Raw genomic sequence first — 26,386 nt, 5'->3', positions numbered from 1 at the left:
CACTTAGTTAAACAGACTCATCGTTATCATAACATCAATCTAATAACAATACAATGTCATGTAAAATAAATTTACAAATAATTATATAGTCTTCTTAAAAGATAATTAATTAGTGGTTTCATTACAACATTCTATAGAGATCGAAAGGACATAATTATACACTTTTGAATTGAGTTGTTCTGCATATTCTTTCAAAGGAGAGATGATGTGGCCACGACTTGGCTTATTTTGATGTGCTTTTAAAATGACTAAAAGTTTTTTTAGAGAAAATGTTTTTGAATTCCAAAAGCACTTTAAGTGGTTTTCCAGGATTTACTAACATTTTTACTAAGGATTGTCTTCAAAAATATTTTTACCAAAAACGTTTTAAATCATTTTAAAAATACATCCAAATAAGCTCTACAATACTACATTGCATGCAACCCATTGCAGTCCAGAACATTACAACTCGTGACTCTAAAATACACAAGTTCAATTTAGTCATCAAATTATTCACTAATTTAACAAACCAACATTAGTTTCAAGCCCAACCAATATGATTATATGAGGCCAACAAGTTTCTCTTTAGCCCAACTACTAATTATCACTTGTTGATCTTATGAAAGTCACAAATGCAAAATGCAAGCAGTCAACTCAAGCAATATGCTAAATATATTATTTTCAAACTAAAGAAAAATAATCAACACATTATTTTCAACACTCTCATCCATCTCAACAACAATTTTTTGTCGAAGCCTGAGGTATTCCACATTTTGAAGAGTAAAATTAATTTTTAGTGGGGCTCAGAAAGGCTAAAAGCATTTTAGCGAATCCTTTAACCACAGTCAAATAACACAACATCCTCTAAAAGCTTTCAACCAGTAAATCACCCATATTTTTATCAATTTTGTTCTTCAAACACAAAACTAGAGAGCAAACTTGACTTAAAATTATATTTACCACAGGACTACTTGTCCTGATTACTACAAATATATAATATAACATCACAAGAATGCCAATCAATTAACTTTGTTAGTTAATTACTTTGATTTTCTTGCTTTGACCGGCCATATGCTTTTTCCCCACTAATTAATGGGGTATCTACTTTTCTCAAAACTAATCATTTATCTCTTTCTTTGACTATGAGATTTGCTACATTAGTATTCCTCATCTTTTCATCTTTTCATCTTTTCAACTTTTCATCTGTGAATCTCTTACCTCGTTATTATTTTAAGATAATAAACAATAAAATGAAATTAATTAACAGCCACCCTTAATATACTAGGTATATACTATTAGACTCGAGTTCCAACTTCCAATCAACCTAGAGAAGATAGAATCCAGGTTTTTTTTTTGAAGAAAAACTTCCTTGTTTTATACTGTGACATCTCATATCGTCTAGGAGAGTGATTCTTAAATGTATATTCTCATTACTACCTAGTACGAGGCTTTTTGGGAGCTCACTGGCTTCGGGTTCCGTAGGAACTCCGAAGTTAAGCGAGAAAGGGTCCTAGAGCAATCCCATGATGGGTGATCCACTGGGAAGTTGCTCGTGAGTTCCCAAAAACAAAACCGTGAGGACGTGGTTGGAGCCCAAAGCGGATAATATCGTGCTACGGTGGTGGAGCGGGCCCGGGAAGTGATCCGCCCCGGGCCGGGATGTGACATATACCCTTTTTTATTTCCTATATAGAAACAAGGTTTGGATTTGTTGATCAGTTGCATTGGTTTGTTTTTCTTAAAGATATTTGGTTTGTCTCGGGAGTAGAATTTTCTTCCTTTCTAATTTTATTCTCTTTCAATTCCCTCTTATTTGAAAAGTTACAATTAAATCACGTCAATATCTTGTGTCCACTTTATTTTAGAGAGAAAAAAATTAAAAAAAAAAAAGTAAAATAAAGAGAGAAAATCCTACTCCTTTATCTCGTGGTACTTATTTCCAATAATTTTTAATAAAAGAAAGGTAGTGGGCATGGGGCTCACCGAAGTGATGGTCTCCTCTCTTCAAGTAAGATGGGTGCTTTGCACCATATATCAAATATTACTGGTGAGTTAATCTTGTACAAACTATTTTTTGTTTAATTTTTTTAAAGTAGATTTTTTCAATCAAAATGGTTCTTGAGATTGAAATAATACTTCCCTCTAAGGGTGGGTTCGGTTTCATTAGGTTCCGTTTTTTGCCAAGACCGAAACTTTGGTTTGGTTTGGTTCAGTTCAATTTTCTTTTGGTTTTTTTTTTGGTTCGGTTTTTTTCGATTTGGTTTTCTTTGGTACGGTTTTTTTTTTTTTTTTATGTTATAAAACTTGATTTTTTTTTTTTTTTTTTAAATATGGGATTTAGAAAAGAGGTTTGCATTGGTAGACTAATAATAAGTGGGGAAAGTGGAAAGTGGGAAAGTAGTTGTTTATATACAAGATCATATAAACCAATCATATTCTATCAACAATCTTGATTGCAAAGAAAAATGATCTACGTATCCATTCAAAAAAAACAAACAAATAGAGAAACTCTTCCAAGTTTCAAAGACTTCCAAAACTTTCCTCTATAACTAATGAAATATACTCCCTAATTGAACCAAGTATGCTCCTTGAAAAAGCCCTAGGTTAGTTTCAAACTTGGCAACAAAGTTTCACAAAGTAACATCATGAGCGTACATTTGTAAAGTGTAAAGGGATTTGGTTCGGTTTCCAAACCTCCAAAACTGGATTCGATTTTTTTCGGTTTCGGTTCTATGTTTGGTTCCCTTTTTTTTGGTTTTCGGTTTTTTGAACCCACCCCTACTTCACGCTGGTTCCTAACAATGAAAATCGATAGAACTGGTCCTTGAGTTTGTCCACCATAAATCGTTTTGGTCATGCTATGAAAAAACTGTCAATATCCTCGTTAAGTGGAGGAGTTAGTTAGACAAAAGTACTCTTAAAAATGTAATCACGTAGTCGTTCACATAACAATTTAACAAGGATATTGACAAATTTTTTATGGAGGACCCAAAATGATTTACAGTGGACAAACTCAGGAATCACTTCTATCAATTTTCATTGTTAGGGACCGAAGTGAGGAGTTAAGGTCATCTCCAACCAATCCGGCCAAAAGGCTATAAGGCTAAAATAGCTCGAAATGACACGAAAATCGTCTCCAATCGAGGGCTAAGCTAAAGGGCTCGTGGGCCCCACCAGGCCAAAAATGGGAAATCAGGCCAATCGGCTGGCCCAAAGTAGCTAGCCAGCCAGACAGCCCGGAGCCGACCCAATATTCAAAACCTAACGGCTACCTGGCGCCAGCTAGCAACGGCTAGCTGATGTCAGGTTACCGTTGGATTTGAATTTGTTTTTTTTTAGAAAAAAATTTTTAAAAAAAATTCTCATTTTTTTCCTATAAATACCTAAGCCATTCTTACATCATTTCTCACATAATTTTCACCATTCCATATTATCTTACTTTATTTTATTTCAATTCTTCATATTCTATTCTCTTACATCTTCCAATAATCTCTCCTTTGGCCTCCTTGGTTGGAGATGATTTTTTATCACAGGGCTATGTTTGGCCCATGGCCTATGGCCCTTTGACCCCCTCAGTTGGAGATGGTAAGAAATATGGTATGACACTGTTCATTAAAATATTAATTTATTGGAGGGCTATAGGGCTAAAGGGAGCCCTCTGACCCTTCTTCGGTTGGAGATGGCTTAATGTCAATTTCAAAGACCACTTTGGCTAAAATGCAAAAAAAATAAAATAAAAAATAAAACATATTCAATTAATTTGATTCGACAATAAAACATTAAGAAAATATGTGACAAATAAAAATGTCCGTGTGGATAACACCACCCTAAAAGAAAGAGTATACAATGTACTTGCCTGATAGTTGAGGGTTTCTCTCTTTTGTGACCCCGCTAGGGTAGCTAGGTAGCTGCTGTATGGAATTAGAAAAGTTAAATGCATATATGCATGCATATATATGTCTTGAATCTTGTCATTCCATCTATCCCCCAACTTTATTCTTTGATAAAATAGATGTACTAAATAATCCCATCAGGGCATATAATCTAAGCAGATAAAGATTAAGTGGAAGCTTTCTTTTCCCTCTTTCTTCTTCCACTCGAAACATTTTCAACAAGTTGCCCATATCCATGGTGTACATTAAAAGAGAGACGATAACGTCCAAAATTGATATGAAGTAGATTGAATTCCATATGAGGAATATCTTATCACCACCTACTAAAGTTGCTAAGAAATGTGGGAACGATTTGCATTAAAATTATATATCAAGATACAAATTGTAACATCTTCTATAAAAAGAGTGACCTCAAGCTAATAAGGTTCTCCATTTTGTAAGGGTCTTTGAGAGGGTTGGGGCGAGGGGGGGGGGGGGAACGTCTACTGGACGTAGCCTTACTCTTGTTTTGCAACGAGACTGTTTTCACGACTCGAATCCTTGACATTTCGGTCTTAAAGGAGCAACTTTTATGTTGCGTCAATCAATGAAAATCTCGAACGTATATCCAACCCGTGCTTAATATTTTCTTGGAGACAACTAATCAGTTTATTATCTGGAGATTAAGTAGATGAAAAAATAAACACACAGTTGGAGAAGTATCATTGCACATGCAAATCCAAGTATTAAGGATTTAAATATATTGGTGCGTAAGAGTCGAAGCAAATGCAATGAACCTTTGAAGCACTAAATCGTTGCTGGATTTTGTGTTGTTTGATCATGTGCAGTCCCCATCAATATTGGGTTTTGTAAAGCATTTAGAAAATCATTAATTCCTATCGAGACTGAAAAATGAGATACAATAACAAGACTGAAAAATGAGCATAGGAAATCAAGCAAGCCTCGTTATTGAACTCACTACAAATATATATATCGTTTGTGTGTTTGTGTGTGTCCAAAATACCTCTCATTTTCATAATTAAGGAACAGGCTATTAAATTTTTTTTGTAACACACTCAATGATGTTCACTCAAAAGCTTTAACAGTATATCAGAGACTTGTATCAGACACAAATTTTAATAAAAGTATAATAACGACAGCCTGATTACCAAACTAAACGGATAAAAAACCGTTTAAAATACTAAAAACCCACATAAGATCACTTTACGAACTAAAACGGACAAAACACTATAGGATCCTCTTTTAACAAGGTTAAACAAATAATCTAATTAATCTATGCATTGGCGTGCATATGTGGAGTTGACTCGCATTAAACATAGGACGGATGGTTTAAAAGATTGTGTTTGAGATTTGGCATAAACATTTAGTCACGGACCCATGGACTCTGGTTAACTACATGTCTTAATTGAGAGTATGAGGGGACTTGTGAACCAGTCCATGTACATAATTTCACATCTAACAAGAAAATTGTTGTTGATCAAACTAAGTTTAGGTACCAAAACAAGCCAAATCTTGTGATTTTTAAGAACAAAAAACGAGTACAAATGATTGTTAAATGTTAAAACTAGAGTAATTTGTAGCATAATTAGATCATCTCCACCGAGATTAATTGAAATTTGACTCTAAATGACACAATAATGTTACTACAATTATTTTGATCAACATTTAAGGGGGAGGGAGAGAACAAAGATTTGGTAAAAATCATTGTTTCTCAAGCCTAATTACTATTAAAAAAATTAAATTTAGCTCGCGGACAACTAGTCTGTTGAAGAATTATATTGAAAAAGTATGAGTGAAAATTGAATTTAAAGTGAGTTTAACTAGTTTACATGCATAATTCCTTTTTCTTTCTTTCCTAGGCACTCCTAATAAATCATAGGCAATATAAAGCAAGAATTTTTTTTTGTATTCCAGAGTACGAGATACTTTAAAATTTTAACAGTTTAATCTTCGTTCAAGAGAAATACAAAAATTAAGATCTATCAGGCTTTTACCAAAGCCATATTGCCATAAAACCAAGGCATTCTGTTGGTCCATGGGCAGAGAATGCAAACAGAACAACCAACCCACTTTTGCCGGGCGTGTGCTAACACTATTCTAGCTACGTCCCTATTTCTTGCCAAGTGGTAAGGCATCGGTTTTTGGTACCCGCATGCTTCGAAATAAAAGGAAGACTCTGGGATCAAGGCAGACGTTCTCGATTAATTTCGATGAATCGAGTATGCCTTCCCTTGAGGGGGCTCGAGTTCGTTCGTGGCGACAATGGTCATGGTTTAAACACCCTTGATATAAAGCATAATGCACCTTGTAGGCTTGTTGCTAGCTAGCTGGGGACCTGAAATGAAAGCATCACATGGCTCTATGAAACCAAATCCAGGGGACCACATACAACAACACATGCAGAAGGCAGAAGTACACAAGTACTACTGTGTACTAGTACTAGCTAGTTAGTGCTGCAGGGTATGGAATGGCATAGGACTCGACTCCCATCGATCGGGATGCAAATGCAAATGCAAATGCTTTTATTAGGTAGATCGAGAATCAAGCTAAGAGAGAGGAAAGCCAGGAAAAAAGAGCACTCAGGGTCCAGCAGAAAGAAGAAGAAGATGAAGCACCTGGACTGGCCTGGCCTGGCATGGGAGGGTGAGGGACGAGGATGGCCTGCATGGCATCGGCAGGGCTCAGGAGTGAGGAGGGAGGGTCACGATATGATCATTAATTGTACAAAGAAAGAAAGATAATTAGACTTTTTTTGTTGGGATAGAAAGTGATGGGTGTGAGCTTCACCTTCACTACCAGACCACATGGCCGACATACCCACACACTTTGAGTGGCAGGAAAAATAAAGATAGATAATGGCCTCAAACTTCGTATATGAAAGGTTGTTTCTTTCTCTAACGTCGGATTTATACTTTTAATAGTTATATCGTTATCAGTGATATTTTGTGTTGATAATATTTTAAAATTTTCATTATATTATGAGTATGAGATGTCATTAATTATAGACATTGAATTTTTGAAGAAATAAATGTTCATAAACGTATTAAAGTTTGGACATGTTAGGACATACATAGTATGCATTATGTGTCTCATAAATCATACACGTGGATATGACTCATCAAAATCGAACGAGTCATCAAGAATGACATGTGTCAACACTTGGCGGAAAAGGGATCTACATATTTTGGAGATCGAATAAGAGGATTAAGTTTTAAAGAGATTGTAACTCTAAACCTACGTTAATACAAATATATTTATTTTGTACACGTGTTTTTATTTTATTTGTCACAAGAAATTCGTGTTTACAGTCACAATAACATTGTATTTGTTAAGTGAATATTGCTTTCGACCCTAAAGCCTTTATTAACTTATTTAACTGTGCTTTTTCTTATGTTACTAATCCAATCTAACGATTCAATTGTATTTATTTATAGGGTAAATTACACTTTCATACCTTAGGCTTGAGTTCTATTTCAATTCCTTACAACATCTTTATAACAGTTCACTTTCATACCTTAAGCACTATTTTATTTCAAAATAATACCTCTGTTACATTTTCCATCTATTGATCTGTTAAGTGCTGATGTGTCTGCCAAATGTCTGTCACGTGATAAAAATAATAATTTTTTTTAAAAACCTGAATGATTTCTCAAAAAAAAAAAAAAAAAAAAAAAAAACTAAAACCTGTCTTCTCCCTGCAACCCCTAAACCCATCTCCCCCATCTTCATTTTCTTCCCTGCAACCCAGAAAGAAGAAGAAGAAGAAGAAGAAAAAGAAAAGAAAAAAAAAAAAAAAAACCCTTCTTTCCCCCTCTTTTCCCCCATCTTCATCTTCTTCCCCCCGACCCCCCCACCTGCAACCCAGAAAAAAAAGATCCCGTCTCGCCATCGCCGGGTTCATGGAATGGATGTGGATTTAAAGAGTTGGGGGGGGGGGGGTGTGTAGAGGAGAGTGGGAGTGTGTAGAGAAGGGAAGAGGAAGGGTGCGGACGAAGGGAGGGTCGCGGGTTTGGGGGGGACGATGCAGGTGTGGGGGATGACGGGAAGGTTAACTTTAGTTTTTTTTTTTTTTTTTTTAAATTAATATATTTAGAAGATTTAGGGTCTTTTTTTACCACGAGGCACATATTTGGCAGTCACATTAGCGCTTAACGGATCAATAGATGGAAAATGTAATGGATGTATTATTTTGAAATAAAATAGTACTTAATGTATGAAAATGAAATATTTTGAAAATATTGTAAATAATTGAAATAGATCCTAAACCTAAAGTATGAAAGTGTAATTTACCCTTATTTATAAGTTAGAGCTTTCAAATTTAACGTCCTACCAATACGAGTTTCATACCTAAAAGCGATTGACCATTTCTCAATATTTCATAAATTTAATAGGTGTGAACGAAAATGGTCCCCATGCAATCTTCCCCTTATTCCATCAAAAGATATCCCTTTTCTGAACAAAAACCACTCAACCAGCATCGACTACTATTTAAGTGTCATTTCAAATCAGAAACGTGTCTGAAGAACTCCATTTCGTGGGGAAGAGATCATCTCCGGATCTTCTCTTTCAAAACTCAATGATTAAATAATTTAGGTTTTTTTTTTTGGTAAAAAAATAATTTAAGTTTAAAATTTGATTCAACGACAAAAAATTATTATAATTTTTAATTTTTTTTACTAGCTTCTCTGTTTTTAACCGATCAAATTTCAAATGTCCGAATCATTTCATCTCTGAATTTTAGAGAAAGAGATTCATAGATGATCTCTTTCCGATTTCGTTCTCCTCATTCGTACAACATTTCTCATATCAATTAACAACTTAATCTAATAATAAGACATTCATCTCCAAAACTTACAATTATGATCTTAAAAAAAAATGATTGAAAAGTAAAAATATTTTGAAAATGTAAAATTTAGGAAACAAAAATTATCGTGCACTCATTTTTTATTGGAAATATATAAACATGACGAATTTAGAAAACTTAAACTTTGCCCCATAGTCATATTTTCTTATCCAAATCTGGTATATCAATTGAAAAAGGAGTTTGGTTTCATGAAAGATAGAAAAAATAGATGGGGTATTTTCGGAATTTAATATAGAAATTCCGGGCTTAATGTAAATTAGAGGGAATGAGATCCCAATGTCATTATCCCAAAGATATGTGATTGCGATTTTTGGACTTCCATTCGCCCAATTGGATTCATATTGAAATCCTAAACATATTACACACACTACCTTTTTGAAAAACAAAGGAAGTTGAAGAAATTTAACAATGATTTGAATGGAAAAGGGAATACATAACTCGGAAAATGATTTCTGTATACATTTTTTCGAACTTCTTTTTGCCTAATTGTGTTTAGCATTCTTCTTTATTTATATTATTTGATTCTCTTTTAGAATTAATTTAATTATATCGATGTTCTTTGAACATAAATTTTACCGTAAATCCATGAAATTTTACCGCTAAATGTTAAAAATAAACAGAAATGCGGCCTAATAGGTAGAGAGTAATTAAAATGTCCAAATATTTATAGGGTGATTAACACTCACACAAGAAATTAAAAGAAAACTAGAGAAGGCAGACATCATGTCAGATTCCTTCTGATGTTTAAATGGGCAATTATGCCTTCCCCTGAGACTCTTTCCATCTCATTTTTCACTGTTTAAAACATAAAGCACCCGAAAAACGTAACCCATTTGGGTTTTGCTTTTTGGAAGTGTCAGAGTCTGACACCCATCAAAATATTTCGGTTGAATTTCAAAAGTTTGGACTATCAGCTTCAATGTGAGCTCAGAAAATTAGCAAAGCAAACAACAGAGAGAGGGAGAGAGAGAGTGTGTGGTGCAAGATGCAATATTATAAGGAAGAATACAGAGAGGGAGGGGAGAGAGAGAGGGGAAATTAGTTTATAATGTGGGATGGTAGTGATGGGGAGACAAGAGCGTATCTCTGAAAATCCAAAAAATTCGATTCAGTTTGGTTGCCTTAAAAAAATAGAGCATAAAAAGTCATCAAAGCTACTATTTTACGCTGAAAAAATAAAAAATAAAGAAAAAATCCTCAGATCAGGACGACCCAATACTCCTTTTCTATTAGACATTCATTGTACTGCATCAAGCCACCATCTTTCTATAATTGTTAGAGGTGAAGATCGTTTCTTTCAAGACCCCCATTTCTTATTTCTTATTTCTTTTGGTTCTCTCTCTAGAATTCTCTCTATCTCTCTCTCATCAAACTCTTGTGGTGTGCATTCCTGTGTTGTGTGCTGAGCTTAGCTGTGTGTTTTGATTATTATATGGTGGGAAAACAGTGAACGTGCTTCTTCTTTGTCTGGAAGCCTCTAACTAAGCTTCACGCTTTGAGATGGCATGATTGGAGCTCTCTGTGTTTTTTTATTCCTTAAAAAACGATTTTTTGTTTAGCATTCACAGCCTGAGACAGACCATTTTCTAGAGAGAGAGAGAGTGAGGAGAGAGAAATACAAAGACTACTTTGGAATTTGAGCTTTGTTTTCCTTTCCCCATCTTTTGAGAGCCATGCTTGTCTCTGTGAATTGAGAAAGAATCCTTCTTTTCGAGTTCTGGGTCTCTCTCTCTCTTTACCTTTTACAATAGTACGATGGGGTTTCAGTGAGAGAGGGAAGAAGAAAGTCCACACCCCCACAGTAGGAGATATATTTCTTCATTTGCTCGTATTTTGCTTGTGCTTTCAGAAAAAAAGTTTCTGAAAAAATAAGCACTTTTAAGAACGTGGGTTCTCTTTTTTTAAGATTAGTTATGAGATGAGTAAAGAGGAAACAAGAAGAAGAATCAAAGAAATTGGTCTAGTGCTGATGGGTGGGAAGACGAAGATGCAGCGGCACCACTCAGTGGCTGTGAGGTTGAATGAGCAAATGGGGGCCAAAAAAGGCTACACCTTTGTGCAGGCACACAGGGCTTGGTTCCCAAAACTGTTCCTTCTTTGGGTTGGTGTGATGCTTCTCTTGGGCTGGTTAACCTACTCTTGCATGGATGCTGATAACAAAGTGAGAAGGGTAGAAGTTCTTGGTAGCATGTGTGATCAGAGGGCAAGAATGCTGCAGGATCAGTTCAGTGTTAGTGTTAATCATGTGCATGCCCTTGCAATCCTTGTTTCCACATTCCATTACTACAAGAACCCTTCTGCAATTGATCAGGTATGTTTGTGCTTCAATTTTGATCAAAACCCTTTTGGGAAATGCTTGTTTTGGTATAATTTCTTTGACTAATTGTACAGTTTGGTTTATTTAAGACAATTAGTTTCTCAATTTTTATGATGATTGAATGTGGTGCTACTGGTTTGAGCTTTTGTGTGATTTGGGTTCTGTATTGGGAAAATGCAGGAAACATTTGCTGAATACACTGCCAGAACCGCCTTCGAGAGGCCTCTTTTGAGTGGGGTGGCCTATGCACAGAGAGTGCTTGATTCGGATAGGGAAAAGTTTGAAAACCAACATGGATGGACAATAAAGACAATGGGGAAGGAACCATCGCCCAACCGAGATGAGTATGCGCCTGTAATTTTTTCACAGGAAACCGTCTCTTACATTGAGTCACTTGATATGATGTCTGGGGAGGTAACTATAGGATGTGTTTACTTTCACTTTGTTTATCTTGTTGAACTCTATGGCATTAATCCGAGCATTCGTTGGGCGTGTTTCATTTGACCTTTAATTTTTCCACTACATGATGCAGGAGGACAGAGAAAACATTTTGAGGGCTAGAGCTACTGGAAAAGCTGTTCTAACAAGCCCATTTAGGCTGCTGGGTTCTCATCATCTTGGTGTTGTATTGACTTTCCCCGTTTACAAATCGAAGCTGCCTCCAAACCCAACTGTGGAGCAGCGCATTCAGGCGGCTGTTGGGTAAGTTGGCATACAACTATAGAACTATGAAAACGCTCTTCAGTTGCTTTTTGCATGCTGTTACCTGCATATACTTTAGTCGATTCCATGTGCATCTGCCACAGAAGTTAGCAACCTACAGGATGGTTCATTTGATTCTGTATAAAATGCAGGTACCTTGGTGGTGCCTTTGATGTTGAGTCCCTTGTGGAGAATTTGCTTGGCCAACTTGCGGGGAATCAAGCCATTCAGGTTTATGTGTATGATGTTACAAACACTTCTGATCCCCTAATCATGTATGGTCACCAATACCAAGATGGTGACACATCTCTTCTGCATGAAAGCAAGTTGGATTTTGGAGATCCTTTCCGGAAGCATCAGATGATATGTAGGTAAGGGCAACCAATCAATAACTAATGAGAGATGGAGAGTTTCAGTGGTTATGCCATCCTAATACACTTAATTGGATTCTTGAGCAGATATCATCAGAGGGCACCCACGTCGTGGACAGCAATTAACACTGCATTCTTGTTCTTTGTGATTGGGTTTTTAGTTGGCTATATCTTATATGGGGCAGCAATGCACATTGTTAAAGTTGAGGATGATTTCCGTGAAATGGAGGAATTAAAAGTTCGAGCAGAAGCTGCTGATGTTGCCAAGTCCCAGGTACTGTTTTCAACATTTCCCCAAACATTGCTCATTCCTCAATGGCATGTTTTTGATATGTTGTCTTCTTTTTTTTCATGCCAGTTTCTTGCTACTGTTTCTCATGAAATAAGAACGCCCATGAACGGAATCCTAGGTATGCTAACAGATCTCCCAATTTTAACATTTTATTTTCAGAATGACATTATGATATGAGTCCGAAAATGCACTCTTGCAGGAGGTAAAATCTTTATTTTTCTATGATTGCAGGAATGCTTGCCTTGCTTTTAGATACAGCTTTAAGTTCGACCCAGATGGATTATGCTCGAACAGCTCAAGCTTGTGGAAAGGCTTTGATAACATTAATAAATGAGGTGCTTGACCGGGCAAAGATTGATGCTGGCAAGTTAGAGCTGGAAGAAGTTCCATTTGGCATTCGGTCAATACTAGATGATGTTCTATCTTTATTTTCTGAAAAATCTAGAAATAAGGGTATAGAGGTAAGCCGCAATGTCTTCAGCTCAGAGTTACTGCAATGTTTTTGTAGTTCTTAAATTGTGCTGTGGTGATGGTGATAGTTCTTAAATTCTGAAATATGAACTGTCATAATTTATAGTATCATGTTTCATCGTCAAATCTCCTAATTCCGATTTATATTTGGGATGTGAAGCTAGCAGTATTTGTGTCCGATAAAGTTCCAGAAATTTTTATGGGAGATCCAGGGAGATTCAGACAGATAATTACAAATCTAGTGGGCAACTCTATTAAAGTAAGTGGAAGTTTCATTTTTTTATTTTCAACTTGCAGTAACAGGATTCATTAAAATCTTCGGTTTGTCCTGCTCTGGTTAGTGATCAAAGATAACTTATGTTTGAGCTCTACATTTGGCAGTTCACTGAACGAGGACATATATTTGTCAAAGTTCATCTAGCTGAGCCCTCAAAGGTGATGATAAATGGGAAATCAGAGACTTACTTGAACGGAGGAACAGATGAAGGTGTGCTGACATCCGATGGCCATCAGTTTAAAACTTTAAGTGGGTATGAAGCAGCAAATGACTGGAATAGTTGGGATAAGTTTAAGCATCTGGTGTCTGATGAAGAAGACAGAGCTGATGTTGTTGAAGCTTCTGAGCAGGTCACGTTAATGGTTTCTGTGGAGGATACGGGGATAGGTATACCATTAGCTGCCCAGGAACGTGTTTTTATGCCCTTCATGCAGGCAGACAGTTCAACCTCTAGACATTATGGAGGAACTGGTATTGGCTTGAGCATCAGTAAGTGTCTGGTTGAACTGATGGGTGGTCAGATAAAATTTGTAAGTCGACCTCGTGTCGGGAGTACATTTTCTTTCACCGCTAATTTTAGGAGGTGCAAGAAAAATGCATTTAGTGACATGAAAAAACCTAATCCTGAGGATCTACCTTCTAGTTTTAGAGGATTGCGAGCAATAGTAGTTGATGGAAAACTTGTGAGAGCTGCTGTAACCAAATACCACTTAAAGAGACTTGGAATCCTTGTGGAAGTTGCGAGCAGCATCAAGATGGCTGTTGCTTCATGTGGAAGAAATGGTGCTGCGGCATCCGGGTACGTTTACTTTTGCTACATCTTTAAAGTTTTTTAAGGGGTTTAATATTTACTGTGATAAAACTATAACAATATGGCAATTCAATATTACCTTTATTAACTGCTATGAAAGGTAGACTTTTGAGTAAAATGAAAAGGTAGACTTTGGAAAACTGAAAAAAAAAATGGTAGACTTTGGAAATAAGTAGGATTTGATTAACTGAATTGAACTGCTTCATTACACATGACAGGAAAAGTATCGAGCCAGATATAGTTCTAGTTGAGAAGGATTCATGGATTTCTGGTGAAGAACATGATCTTAATGTGCAGAAATTGGATTGGAAACAGAACGGTCATGCGTTTAAGCTGCCAAAAATGATCCTTCTTGCAACCAATAATCTTAGTCAAGCTGAATCTGATAAGGTAAGGGCAGCTGGTTTTGCGGATACGGTAATTATGAAACCTTTGAGGGCTAGTATGGTGGCTGCGTGTCTTCAAGAGGTCCTGGGCATAGGAAAGAAGAGGCAACCAGGGAGAGTGGTGCCTAATGGATCTAACGTCCTCCAAAGTCTGCTCTGCGGGAAGAAAATTTTGGTGGTTGATGACAATTTGGTAAACAGGAGAGTTGCTGCAGGTGCACTAAAGAAGTTTGGTGCTTATGTAGAGTGCGTTGATAGTGGCAAAGCTGCATTGGCATTGCTTCAATTACCGCACAATTTTGATGCTTGCTTCATGGATATTCAAATGCCTGAAATGGATGGGTATGTTTCGGTGTTTCAGTTACAACATTCTAGACTCGGAATGCCCTTATTGCTAGCATTTGTGCTTTGACCAAATTGGAATTGTTAATTTGTTATTTACAAATGTTACTTTTGATTGCAGGTTTGAGGCAACACGCAGAATCCGGCAGATGGAGAGCAAGGCAAATGTTGAGATGAATGGTGGATTTGAAGCACTCGCAAGAAAGGGTGACTGGCATTTGCCTGTGTTAGCTATGACGGCGGATGTTATTCATGCCACCTATGATGAGTGCCTGAAGTGTGGGATGGATGGATACGTCTCAAAGCCCTTCGAGGAAGAGAATCTCTATCAAGCCGTTGCCAAGTTCTTCAAAACTTAAAACAGCCTCAGACTCACAGCAAGAGTTGTCAAAACTCAACCTGCGGACATCTTTGTTGGTCGGATGTTACCAGCAATTTTTTGATATTCTGCAGAGACAAACGCCGGCTGTCGGTCCTAGAATTTTGATGATTCGTAATGGCTTGAATACAGGTTCGAGGAATCATTTCTAACTAAAATTTTAACTCGATTCGGTATATCCACGCACATGTATACTAGTACAAACCTCCATTTCCCACTTCGTATGTATAGTAGTAGGATGATCCTTAGAAAAGGGGAGGAGCAAAATGTGTAAATGTTATATTTTTTTTGTATGCCTTGTTTGAATCTTTCTTCTGAGTTCTGTGGAAAAGGGTTTCAATGCCTTCGATTTGTACCATTCTTTTTGTACAACTGATTCAATGTTTTGCATTTAGACTTTCTGGGGATAATGGAAGGTACCATAATTGACATGGGTAACGATTACTTAGGGCCGTTTGATAATTATTTTGATTCAAGTTCTTTTTGTTTTGTTGAAATATTGTTCTCAAACGATCCCTTAATTCACTATCTGACGGTCAAATATGCGATTAGAAAGATGGAATGTCATATTTGATTGTTTAGACGGTGAATGTATTAAGTAAATACATGTATAGGCATGCTGGTCCGAACCTGCAAATGCAAGAACAAAAGGCATGTTGGGCGTATGGACTTTGCATTGTTTTGGGCTTCAGGGCTTGTGCGTTGTAAGAATTTCAATTGGGCTTTTGTCCACACCCTCTCAAAGATTAATGGAATAATTTTAATCTGGAGAAATCCGAAAACAATTATTTTTCAAATCCTGAAATAAAAATATTAAGACAAAAGACTGTTTACTACCCTTATGTTTTGTGGTTTTCAACATTTAGTGCATTAAGTTTTTTTCAGTCCCAGAGTCATACCTAAAGTGTAAATTTTGGAACAATCTCATACATCTATGAGTCAAACTGTTAAGTCTCCTATTAACTGTGACGTGGGGCTCACGTGGACAATGACTAGATGCCACGTGTCATCCACGTGGAAATTTAAAAAATAAATAAAATAAAGTAAACTATTAAAATAATTAATTAAATAAAAGTAAAAAATAAAAAATAAAATAAAATCCCCAGAACCCCTTTTTCTTCCCCATCCCGACTCCCCTCCTTTCTACCTCTGCACCTCTGCACATCTGCACATCCATCCTTCCCCCTCCCTCAAAACTCAAACTTTGAAACACATAATCCATGGAAGATCGGAGATTCCTGCATTTTTTCTCCCTTTCCCTCTGCATAAGCCTAGTCCTCCTTTTCACTTGGTCCCACCTCCCTTATGCGCCTCCCGTATGTCTTTGACCTCCTCGACTGCACAACAAACTCCGCCTAGTGCTCCTCCAAAAACCGCATCCAATCCCCATATCCCAACGCCCCGCCTCAAAGACCACATCTCCGACACCTCCCACCACCCTCTCGACCCCCTCACCATCCAAGAACTTAACGTTGTCCGCACCATCCTTAACTCCCATGCGCTCCACTCCGTCAAGCTCCAGGAACTCGATAAGTCCCTCATCCTCGGATGGAAGCACGACGACCCTCTCTTCCACATAAAGGCCTCTATCATCGCACGTGTCACAGCAAGTCGCTTGGGGAAGACAAAGGGGATCTGGAAAAGGATGGATGTGCAGATGATGCAAAGGGATCATGGTGGCGAAGACAAAGGGACCTGGGGATTTTTTTTTTTTTTTTTAACTTTTATTTAATTAATTATTTTAATAGTTTAATTTTCTTTAATTTTTAATGATACGTGGTGCCCAATCATTGTCCACGTGGGTGCCACGTCATCAGTTAACAGAAGACTTAACAGCCAGACTAATGGATGTATGAGACTGTCCCAAAACTAACACTTTAGGTATGATTCTGGGGCCAAAAAAACTTCATGTAATAAATGTTGAAAACCACGAAACATGGTAGTAAACAGAGTTTAACCCAAAATCTTACTTTCATCACATTTTATCACCTCTGTAATAAAAGGTAGATCCACCAAAACATGATAAGTCTAGCATTACTCTTACTATTGTAATTTTCTCATGTTTTGTATATCGTTGACATTTGATCGCTATGCCGGGAATATTCAATCCACATGTCACTATTGTTTTTCATTTAGTTCAACAATTTAAATTGAATATTTGGTTAGAGATATTATATTCACACACCCCAAATTACTTCTCCCGCATCTTTTTAATTTTTTAATATTTTCTACACATCATTAACCTTGATAGAAAAATAAAAGGGTGTGAGAGAAGTAATTTGGGATGTGTGAATATAATCTCTCGTTTGGTTATTTTAACCGAATTATTTTTAATGTTTTTTTTTAATCTATTTGATTACTTGACCTAATTTAATCTATTTTATTTATTTATTAAAATGCTAATTAGGGTTTGGGGTATTTAGTGACATTCTAAGTTTGGCCAATTCAATATATACTTTCCAATCGGCAAACCAAAGCAAATATTTTGTGTGGCATGCCAATATTTAAAGTTAGCATTCTATTATAATAAATATAAAATATTGGCTTTTCCATCAATTTTTGTATGGTGCCACGTGGAAAAAGAAAACAAATGTAGGACCCCATGTTACATGTGGACAAGTTACATCGGACCAGGATACTGGTCTAAGTTTATTGTCACCGATGTCCCACCTTTGGATGGTCCATATAATATTTCGACGCTATCTTCTTCGTCGACATCTCTACCATATAATCATTTTATGCAGCCGACCCGACCCAACCCAACTCGAATGTGGTCCTGCTATTGCCATGGCTGGATGTGGTCTTGTCACTTGAACAAGGATATGTGTGGTTTCATTTATTAACGATAATCTTATGTGGTCTCGTTTATTAATACTGATTTCATGTGCTTTTGCTCTTCTTTAATGATTTTGTATGTTCTTGTTATTCAGCGATAGCTTGTTGTAGTCGTTAATACAAATTTGTTATGCCTATCTTCTTAAGTAGTTATGATAGCCGTGCATTTAGACTTTCTGGAGATAATGGAAGGTACCATAATTAACATGGTTAACGATTACTTAGGGCCGTTTGATAATTATTTTGATTCAAGTTCTTTTTGTTTTGTCGAAATATTGTTCTCAAACGGTCCCTTAATTCAGTATCTAATAGTCAAATATGCAACTAGAAAGAGAGAATGTCATATTTGATCATATTAGAATGTTGGAAGGTGAATGTATTAAATAAATGCATGTATGGGCATGCTGGTCCAAACCTGAAAATGCAAGAACAGAAGGCATGTTGGGCATAAGGACTTTGCATTTTTTTGGGCTTCAAGGCTTGTGCGTTGTAAGAATTTCAATTTGGAGAAATCCGAAAACAATTATTTTTCAAATCCTTAAATAAAAATATTACTTTCACCACATTTTATCATCTCTATAATAAAATGTGGGATCCACCAAAACACGGTAAGTCTAGCATTACTTTTATTATTATAATTTTTCTGTGTTTTGTATATCGTTGACATTTGATCGCTATGCCGTGAATATTCAATCCACATGTCACTACTTTTTTTTCATTTAGTTCAACAATTTAAATTGAATATTTGGTTATTTTAACCAAATTTTTTTTAATCTATTTGATTACTTGACCTAATCTATTTATTTATTAAAATGCATATTATTATTAAAGAGAAGAAAAAGAATTTGAAACTATTACAATAATTTAGAGAAAAAGAGTTTCGAAACGAAATGCATAAATAAAAATCCAACATCTTTTTAACAAGAATATTTAACAGAATACACGCTACTCAAGCCAATTCGTCGACGTTCACGTCAACTAGAATAGCCAATTCAATATATACTTTCCAATCGGCAAACCAAAGCAAATATTTTGTGTGGCATGCAATATTTAAGTTAGCATTATATTATAATAAATATAGAATATTGGCTTTTTCATCAATTTTTGTATGGTGCCACGTGGAAAAAGAAAACAAATGTAGGACCCCATGTTACATGTGGACAAGTTACATCGGACCAGGATGTTGGTCTAAGTTTGTTGTCACCGATGTCCCAGCTTCGAATGGTCCATATAATATTTCGACGTTATCTTCTTCGTCGACATCTCTACCATATAATCATATTATGCAGCCGACCCGACCCAACCCACTCGAATGTGGTCCCGCTATTGCCATGGCTGGATGTGGTCTTGCCACTTGAACAATGATATATGTGGTTTCGTTTATTAATGCTGATTTTATGAGGTTTTGCTCTTCTACAATGATTCTGTATGTTCTCGCTATTCGGCGAAAACTAATTTTAGTTGCTGATACGATTTTGTTACGTCTTAGGTAATTGTAATAGCTGTGTAGGAGTTTACTTTATCACTTCTTGTCAACCAGAAAAAAGAAACGGCATCAAGGCATGTAGTGGTGGGCCTGAGGCTCTACATTAATACATTTGGATGTTGGGCGGTGGGTTTCCAGTAGAGATTTTAATGAAGGTAGATGAGGTTTCACCTCAACTTCGTATAGTCCTTTAAGCTACATTTTCACACGTCTTTTCATGTATAACGAAATTTAAACTTGATTTGTGAATAATATAGGATAACGTGAATCATGTATGTCCTATAAATCTCACACGTGAGCAAACATATTGTAATATCTCGAAAGAAGTTAAAATTCAACTCTAAATTAAATACGGACGAATAATATTAAACAAATGAATTTATACAAATTGCAATATTATTTTTTTTTCGGTGCTTGAAATTAGAAGTTTGAATCTTTGTGCACAAAATAGTTAAAAAAAAATTAAAGAGGGGAATTAAAAATGAAGTCCACCTTCTGTCAGTAGTGTCCAAATGTAGGGGTGGGCACTTGGAACCGAAAACCAAAATTGAAACACAATTCGAATCGGGCTGCACCAAATAGTTCGGTTTTGCGGTTTTGAAACGGTTGCGGTTTCGAAACCGAACCGCGGCTAAGAAAACGGTTTGGTTTCGGTTTTGGGTTTTCAAAACCGCACCATATATTGAATGTTATGTTCTAATTGTTTCTTTATTAGAGTCCATACATTTATAATATGGACTTAACTACACTAGAATAGAATGTCATCCAATTTTGCACCTCTATTCGAGTCCATACATCTCTACCTTTATCTCTCTCTCTCTCAAAACTCATGTTCATTTATCTGGCCACACACAAGAAGCTGTGCAGTCAATAGTACTCATATTGCAGTAGAGTTACTAATTCCAACCCTTGATCACAACACTCCACTCGATCTAAATAAGGCACATAGTTCATTGATGTGCTAGAAGCTTGAACCTAATGTAGCGCACCTGTAATTAGCAACATTCTTTCGGTTGAGAAATGTGCTTCATAACAGTGCTTATCTTGATATATAACTTAAACAAATTGTGCAGTATGAAAATGTATACATATATACTTTCTTTAATGCTTGTGTGTTGTTGATTGGTGCTACTGTTGCATATGGTCAGACAAATCTCTCTATCTCTTACTTCCTTTGCTGCTATTTTTCGCTACAGTTTTTCTGTAGGTTCATTGATTAATGTACGAGGAAAATAAGATTGTCTTATTTGTAAATATGTGTAAATTTAAAATTGTAACTTTTTCTAAAAAAACGAATTGAAACCGTTTGAAACTGCACCAAACTGAATCAACTGGTTTGATTTCATTTCGATTTTGACTTTAAAACTGCACAGCAAAAAAATTCAGTTTCAATTGCGATTTTATTCGAAACCGTACCGAACCGCACCGCGTCTACCCCTATCCAAATGTCCGCCATGCAAAAGATCGTTGGGCCCAATGGACCTTCTTTTTTTTAACATTCGGGTCGTCAAAAGTCCACCCTCCCCGAATTAAAAAAAATTATTAAGTTAGTTGTCAAACATTAAGGAAATTAATTAAGGTAATCCGAACTGTCAGTCCCCGATTAATGCCAATTTCTAAGAAAATGGTTGGTGGGTACACAAATAAATAGACAGAAAAATCCAAAACAATCACACCGTTGTTTACTTCAAATCATCCCTTAATTTTCTGCTAGATTACGGCATCTGATTACAACTCAACGATCATGTCAAATCAATTAACAAATCCACTAGGATTCATTTCTAATTAGAAAAAAAAAAAAAAACTTAGTATTTAGCCCCATATCAATGGTTTATTTTTGTTTTTGTTTGTAATGGTAGATTTTCTAACTTTTGAACGTATCTAAATATCACAATATATGATTGTGTTATTTATAATCATGATCTCGAGAACAATTTACATAATATAGCTATATATCATAAAAATAAAAATTAACATTAATATCATGTAATTAACCCAAAACACGACGAGAACGATATTTTTATCGTATAAGTCAGTCTTTTGCGTCAAAAAATTGAGATGAGAATAATACCAAAAAAAAAAATAGTAAGATGGAAGACAGCAAAGCTCTGACCCATTGTCCACTATTGAGTAGTACGTGTAGCAGACTGCACAAGCAAATGTCTTAAAACCAAAACAAGAAATTTGTAATCAAAACCGACCCATACTCCCCTTTCATTTTCCATTTTATTTCCTTCGATTTCTTTCAATCGAATCAGAGAGAGAAAATCGCACACGTAAATCGTTACGCCAGCTTGTTTTTCTCTGTTTCCAAACACTACCCAACCGAAAATCAGAGTATCATTCAAAGCCCCACGAACTCCCAATTAAACCCCCAAAAACGTTCGCCTTTTCTCCGCCCAATTCTCCGCCGTTTCTCCTCCCATAAACCCTAGGGATTTCTGCTGTTCTTTTTTCTGTCAGTCTGTATCTTTCTTCTTTTTCATCCACTTTCTTGTATTTTTTCTGAAAAAAAAATGAAGGAACCCCAACTGGGTTTCTGGGGTTCTTTCCCCGTTCTGCTCCTTTTGTTTTTCTCGCTGTACTCACCAGTACACTCCCAGTCCGGCGGCGGCGGCGACGACGGAGCGGCCATGGAAGCACTCCGGAAAAGCATCGGCTCCAACAGTCTCGGGTGGTCCGGCACCGATTACTGCAAATGGGGAAAAGTGAGTTGCCAGGACGGCAAGGTTTTCAAAATCCAATTGGGTAATCAGAAACTCACCGGCACGCTGCCGCCGGAAATCCAAAAGCTTTCGTATTTGCAGCAACTGGAAGTTCAGAACAACCAACTCACCGGACCTTTTCCGAGCCTCTCCGGGGTGCAACCGCTTCAGGTCCTCCTCGCCCACGACAACAACTTCTCGTCCTTCCCTTCCGATTTCTTCACCGGACTCACCTCCCTTGACAACATCAACATCGACCACAATCCCTTTGCTGCGTGGCAGATTCCCGACACTCTCAAAGATGCCACACAGCTGAAGGAATTCTCCGCCACCCAGACCAACCTCACCGGAAGAATCCCCGATATCTTCAACAGTTCCAATTTCCCAGGTTTGACTGATCTACATTTGGCTTTCAATTACCTTGAAGGCGAATTGCCTGCTAGTTTTTCGGGTTCGAGTATTCAGTCCCTCTGGTTGAACAGCCAACAGGGCACCAATAGGCTTAATGGTACTATTGATGTGTTACAGAACATGATTTCTCTGCGTGAGGTTTGGTTACATGGTAATTATTTCACCGGTCCTATACCGGACTTGTCGAACTTAGGTTACTTGACCACTCTGAGTTTGAGGGATAACAAGCTCACCGGCGTTGTTCCCGCGTCTTTGTTGAATCTTAAATCCCTTACTTCTGTTAATTTGACCAATAATATGCTTCAAGGACCAATGCCCAAGTTTGGCGATGGGGTTCTGGTGGATATGACGGGGTTAAATAGTTTTTGCAGTGATAAGCGGGGTGTTGATTGCGACGCTCGTGTCAATGTTTTGCTTTCGGTCATCAAAGACATGGGTTATCCTACTGTTTTTGCAGATAGTTGGAAGGGGAACGATCCTTGTAATAACTGGAAGGGAATTACGTGTAATGGTGGAAACATTACTGTTGTCAATTTTCGGAGCCTGGGTCTTTCAGGTACGATCTCTTCAAATTATTCTCTGCTTACCTCCTTGCGAACATTGAGACTTGACAATAATAACCTCACCGGTACCATACCAAAGGAGCTTACGCAACTGCCCAACCTTCAGCAGATAGATGTTAGTAACAATCAACTTTTTGGTCAAGTACCAAAGTTTAAGAATGTGGACGTGAAAACAGCTGGGAACCCTAATATTGGTCAGGATCATCCCCCTTCGCCAGCAACGCCAGCGACGCCTACAATTCCTAATTCACCGCCTGGCTTCCAACCAGATGGAGGTAAAAAATCTAGGACTGGGGTGGTTGTTGGGGCTGTCATCGGCAGTGTTGGAGGATTGGTTGTAGTTGGGTTTGTTGCTTTCTGTCTACTTAAGAAAAAGCATAAGCATTCTGGCAGAGTTCAAAGTCCAAACGCATTGGTTATTCATCCTCGTCACTCTGGCGATCAAAATGCAGTCAAGATCACAGTTGCTAACTCTGGGGTTAATCGCTGTGAAAATGAGTCCTATAATAGTCCGGCAAGTAGTGGACCTAATGACATTCATGTGGTTGAGGCTGGAAGTATGGTCATTTCGATCCAAGTTTTGAGAAATGTGACCAATAATTTCAGCGAAAATAATATATTAGGAAAAGGTGGTTTTGGAACTGTGTACAAAGGGGAGTTGCATGATGGGACAAAGATTGCAGTGAAGAGGATGGAATCTGGAGTGGTGGCGGAGAAGGGTCTAAATGAGTTCAAGTCTGAGATTGCAGTTCTTACTAAGGTCCGACACCGCCACTTGGTTGGACTTCTTGGCTATTGTTTGGACGGAAACGAGAGGCTTCTTGTTTATGAATACATGCCTCAAGGGACTCTTAGTAGATACTTGTTCAACTGGAAAGAGGAAGGTCTGAAGCCACTTGAATGGACTAGAAGGCTGACCATTGCCTTGGATGTTGCAAGAGGGGTTGAGTATCTCCACGGTTTAGCCAGTCAGACTTTCATTCACAGGGATCTTAAACCTTCGAACATTTTACTCGGAGATGATATGCGGGCTAAAGTTTCAGATTTTGGACTGGTTCGTCTTGCTCCAGAAGGGAAAGCCTCAATTGAGACGAGACTAGCTGGAACTTTTGGCTATTTGGCTCCAGAGTATGCAGGTAAAACATTTCTATATGCACTCTTCTTTTCAAATTCCATTCGAGTACCACGAAAGGTATTTGCTTTGTAAAGTATGATTAGATATTCCAGCAAATGTCATTGTTCAATGAACTAAGACAACTATGAGATTATCTCTCACTGATTATTCTTTGTGCAAACCGCTAGTCAACACATGTAGGACTATATTAGATTCACTGCATCATTTACGTACTAAACTCATATGTTCCAATTCTTTAATTTTCCTTGGATATTCTGGCATGCTAAGTAGTTTATAATTTTCAAAATCAGGGATGCAAAGAAGATAGAAAAGAATAAAATGGCTTCTGTCTGTGACGAGCATTTGTTGTCTCTAACATGTTGACTGAATTTATATGCATCTGATGTAGGATTATTGGAAAGGTTAACAAAACCATTCAGCTCAGTATTTTATAGTTTCATGTTACAGACATTTTCCGCTTGTTCCATTCTTAATGTAGCATCTGTTATGTGGTGCATTTTCTTCTTGCTATAGCCTCATGGCATTTCATCATAAGGTTTGTTGTGCTTAATTATGCTTACTGTCGTTCAATTAATAAAAATTCAAGGCACTAAAACCACAATTTTGTAATGTATCAGCAACTGGGCGGATGACACTCAAGGTTGACGTGTATAGCTTTGGAGTGATCTTAATGGAGCTTATCACGGGTAGAAGAGCAATTGATGAAAGCCAACCAGAGGAGAGCTTGCACCTTGTTACATGGTTCCGCAGAATGCTCATTAACAAGGATACATTCCGGAAGGCCATTGATCCAACAATTGATCTCAATGAGGAAACTCTTTCTAGTATTAACACCGTCGCTGAGCTTGCTGGGCATTGCAGCGCAAGGGAGCCCTACCAGAGGCCCGACATGGGTCATGCAGTCAATGTTCTTTCGTCACTCGTTGAGCATTGGAAACCATCTGAAGCCGAAGATTCTGATGATATGTATGGAATTGACCTCGAAATGACCTTACCACAAGCACTAAAGAAGTGGCAGGCTTTTGAAGGCAATAGCAACCTTGATGAGTCTTCATCTTCTTCATCGTTCTTTGCCAGCGGAGACAACACCCAAACCAGCATACCTACTCGCCCATCTGGATTTGCAGAATCGTTTACATCATCGGATGGGCGGTAAAGGTCGAGAAAGAAGTTCAGAGCTACATTGAATGTTCAAATGGCTTGTAGTTATTGTGTTTGTTATCCTGATGTGGACAGGGGATGCATTTTTTCGTTTACATTTTTATGTTAAGATAGTTTAAATCTCTGGTGCTCTAGGAATTCTGGTGGTTAGTCTAAGATGTTGAAGAAAATGGCTGATTAAGCCTCTGATGTGGTCCAGTTAATTTTTTTTCCCAATCTGAGAACCTAGTTTAAAAGTTTGCCCAAAATTGTTTCCGGTTTGGTCATTGTCATACACAACTGGGCGAGGCGGACTACACATTAGGATTGTGACTGATCATGCAACCGACCCCTTTCCTCTACTTAAGAGCAATTATCGTCCCCGTGTCGCTACGAACTTGAACCAAGGGAAACTTTGTAAACTAGTCTAATTTACGTAGAGAGTGATTCAAACTTGAGTGTAACCAGGCAGGTATACTATTTTTATGTATCCAATTCTAATAAAAATGGAAGGATGGAGGAGGATAGGATTGGTTGGCCAAACCAGAACAAATAGAACCATGTGGTTTTATACAAGTGATGGAAAATTGTATTTTTTAAGTTATTAATTTTTTAATACACGTCTCACACCATTTGTATAAAAATATGTAATATACCACCTCTTATGATGATCATACTGAAAAATCCCCCTTACAGCTCAGCCCCGCTTGGATTTTGCCCACGAATGGCCAATGGCCGTCGAGTAAATGGATGATGGAAAACGGCGGCAACTAGTGACACGTGTCCGACATGGACTGGAGTAGATACGGTTTGCCAGCTACAAAGTTGTTTTGTTTTTCTACTTCTAGAATATTCTCCAGCTCCGACAGTGACGGCGGGGGGCACATCCCGCATGTCTCGGCTTTATTCCTAAATCACTCGTCGTTATCTTCAATCCAATTTTTTTTATATGAAGTATTTGTTAGGTTAGCTAAACGTCGACGTTTTAGTCCAAATTTTAATTTTATTTAAAGAGAAAAACATCTTT

At 37.3% G+C, this 26,386-nt stretch overlaps 2 protein-coding genes across 2 annotated transcripts; both read left to right on the top strand.

The window, feature by feature from the left end:
• Nucleotides 1-9,644: 9,644 nt before the first annotated feature.
• On the top strand, nucleotides 9,645-15,442 carry LOC103943104 (histidine kinase 4). The gene is made up of 11 exons (XM_048585137.1): nucleotides 9,645-11,047; nucleotides 11,234-11,467; nucleotides 11,586-11,755; nucleotides 11,908-12,126; nucleotides 12,214-12,400; nucleotides 12,485-12,536; nucleotides 12,650-12,879; nucleotides 13,050-13,148; nucleotides 13,271-13,965; nucleotides 14,196-14,705; nucleotides 14,827-15,442. Exons 1-11 carry the CDS (start codon nucleotides 10,655-10,657, stop codon nucleotides 15,062-15,064), a joined length of 3,027 nt encoding a protein of 1,008 aa, XP_048441094.1. The 5' UTR covers nucleotides 9,645-10,654; the 3' UTR covers nucleotides 15,065-15,442.
• A 6,152-nt stretch (nucleotides 15,443-21,594) lies between these two features.
• Nucleotides 21,595-25,619, top strand: LOC103943103 (receptor protein kinase TMK1). Its single transcript, XM_009353303.3, has 2 exons — nucleotides 21,595-24,220; nucleotides 24,837-25,619. Exons 1-2 carry the CDS (start codon nucleotides 21,922-21,924, stop codon nucleotides 25,373-25,375), a joined length of 2,838 nt encoding a protein of 945 aa, XP_009351578.2. The 5' UTR covers nucleotides 21,595-21,921; the 3' UTR covers nucleotides 25,376-25,619.
• The last annotated feature ends 767 nt before the right edge of the window (nucleotides 25,620-26,386 follow it).

The sequence above is a fragment of a genome, unplaced genomic scaffold, assembly GCF_019419815.1.
Source record: "Pyrus x bretschneideri cultivar Hongxiangsu unplaced genomic scaffold, Pyrus_bretschneideri_v1 Contig22, whole genome shotgun sequence".
Taxonomy (NCBI): domain Eukaryota; kingdom Viridiplantae; phylum Streptophyta; class Magnoliopsida; order Rosales; family Rosaceae; genus Pyrus; species Pyrus x bretschneideri.
The sequence above is the reverse complement of the archived record's forward strand: the minus strand, read 5'-3'. Positions and strand labels throughout refer to the sequence as shown.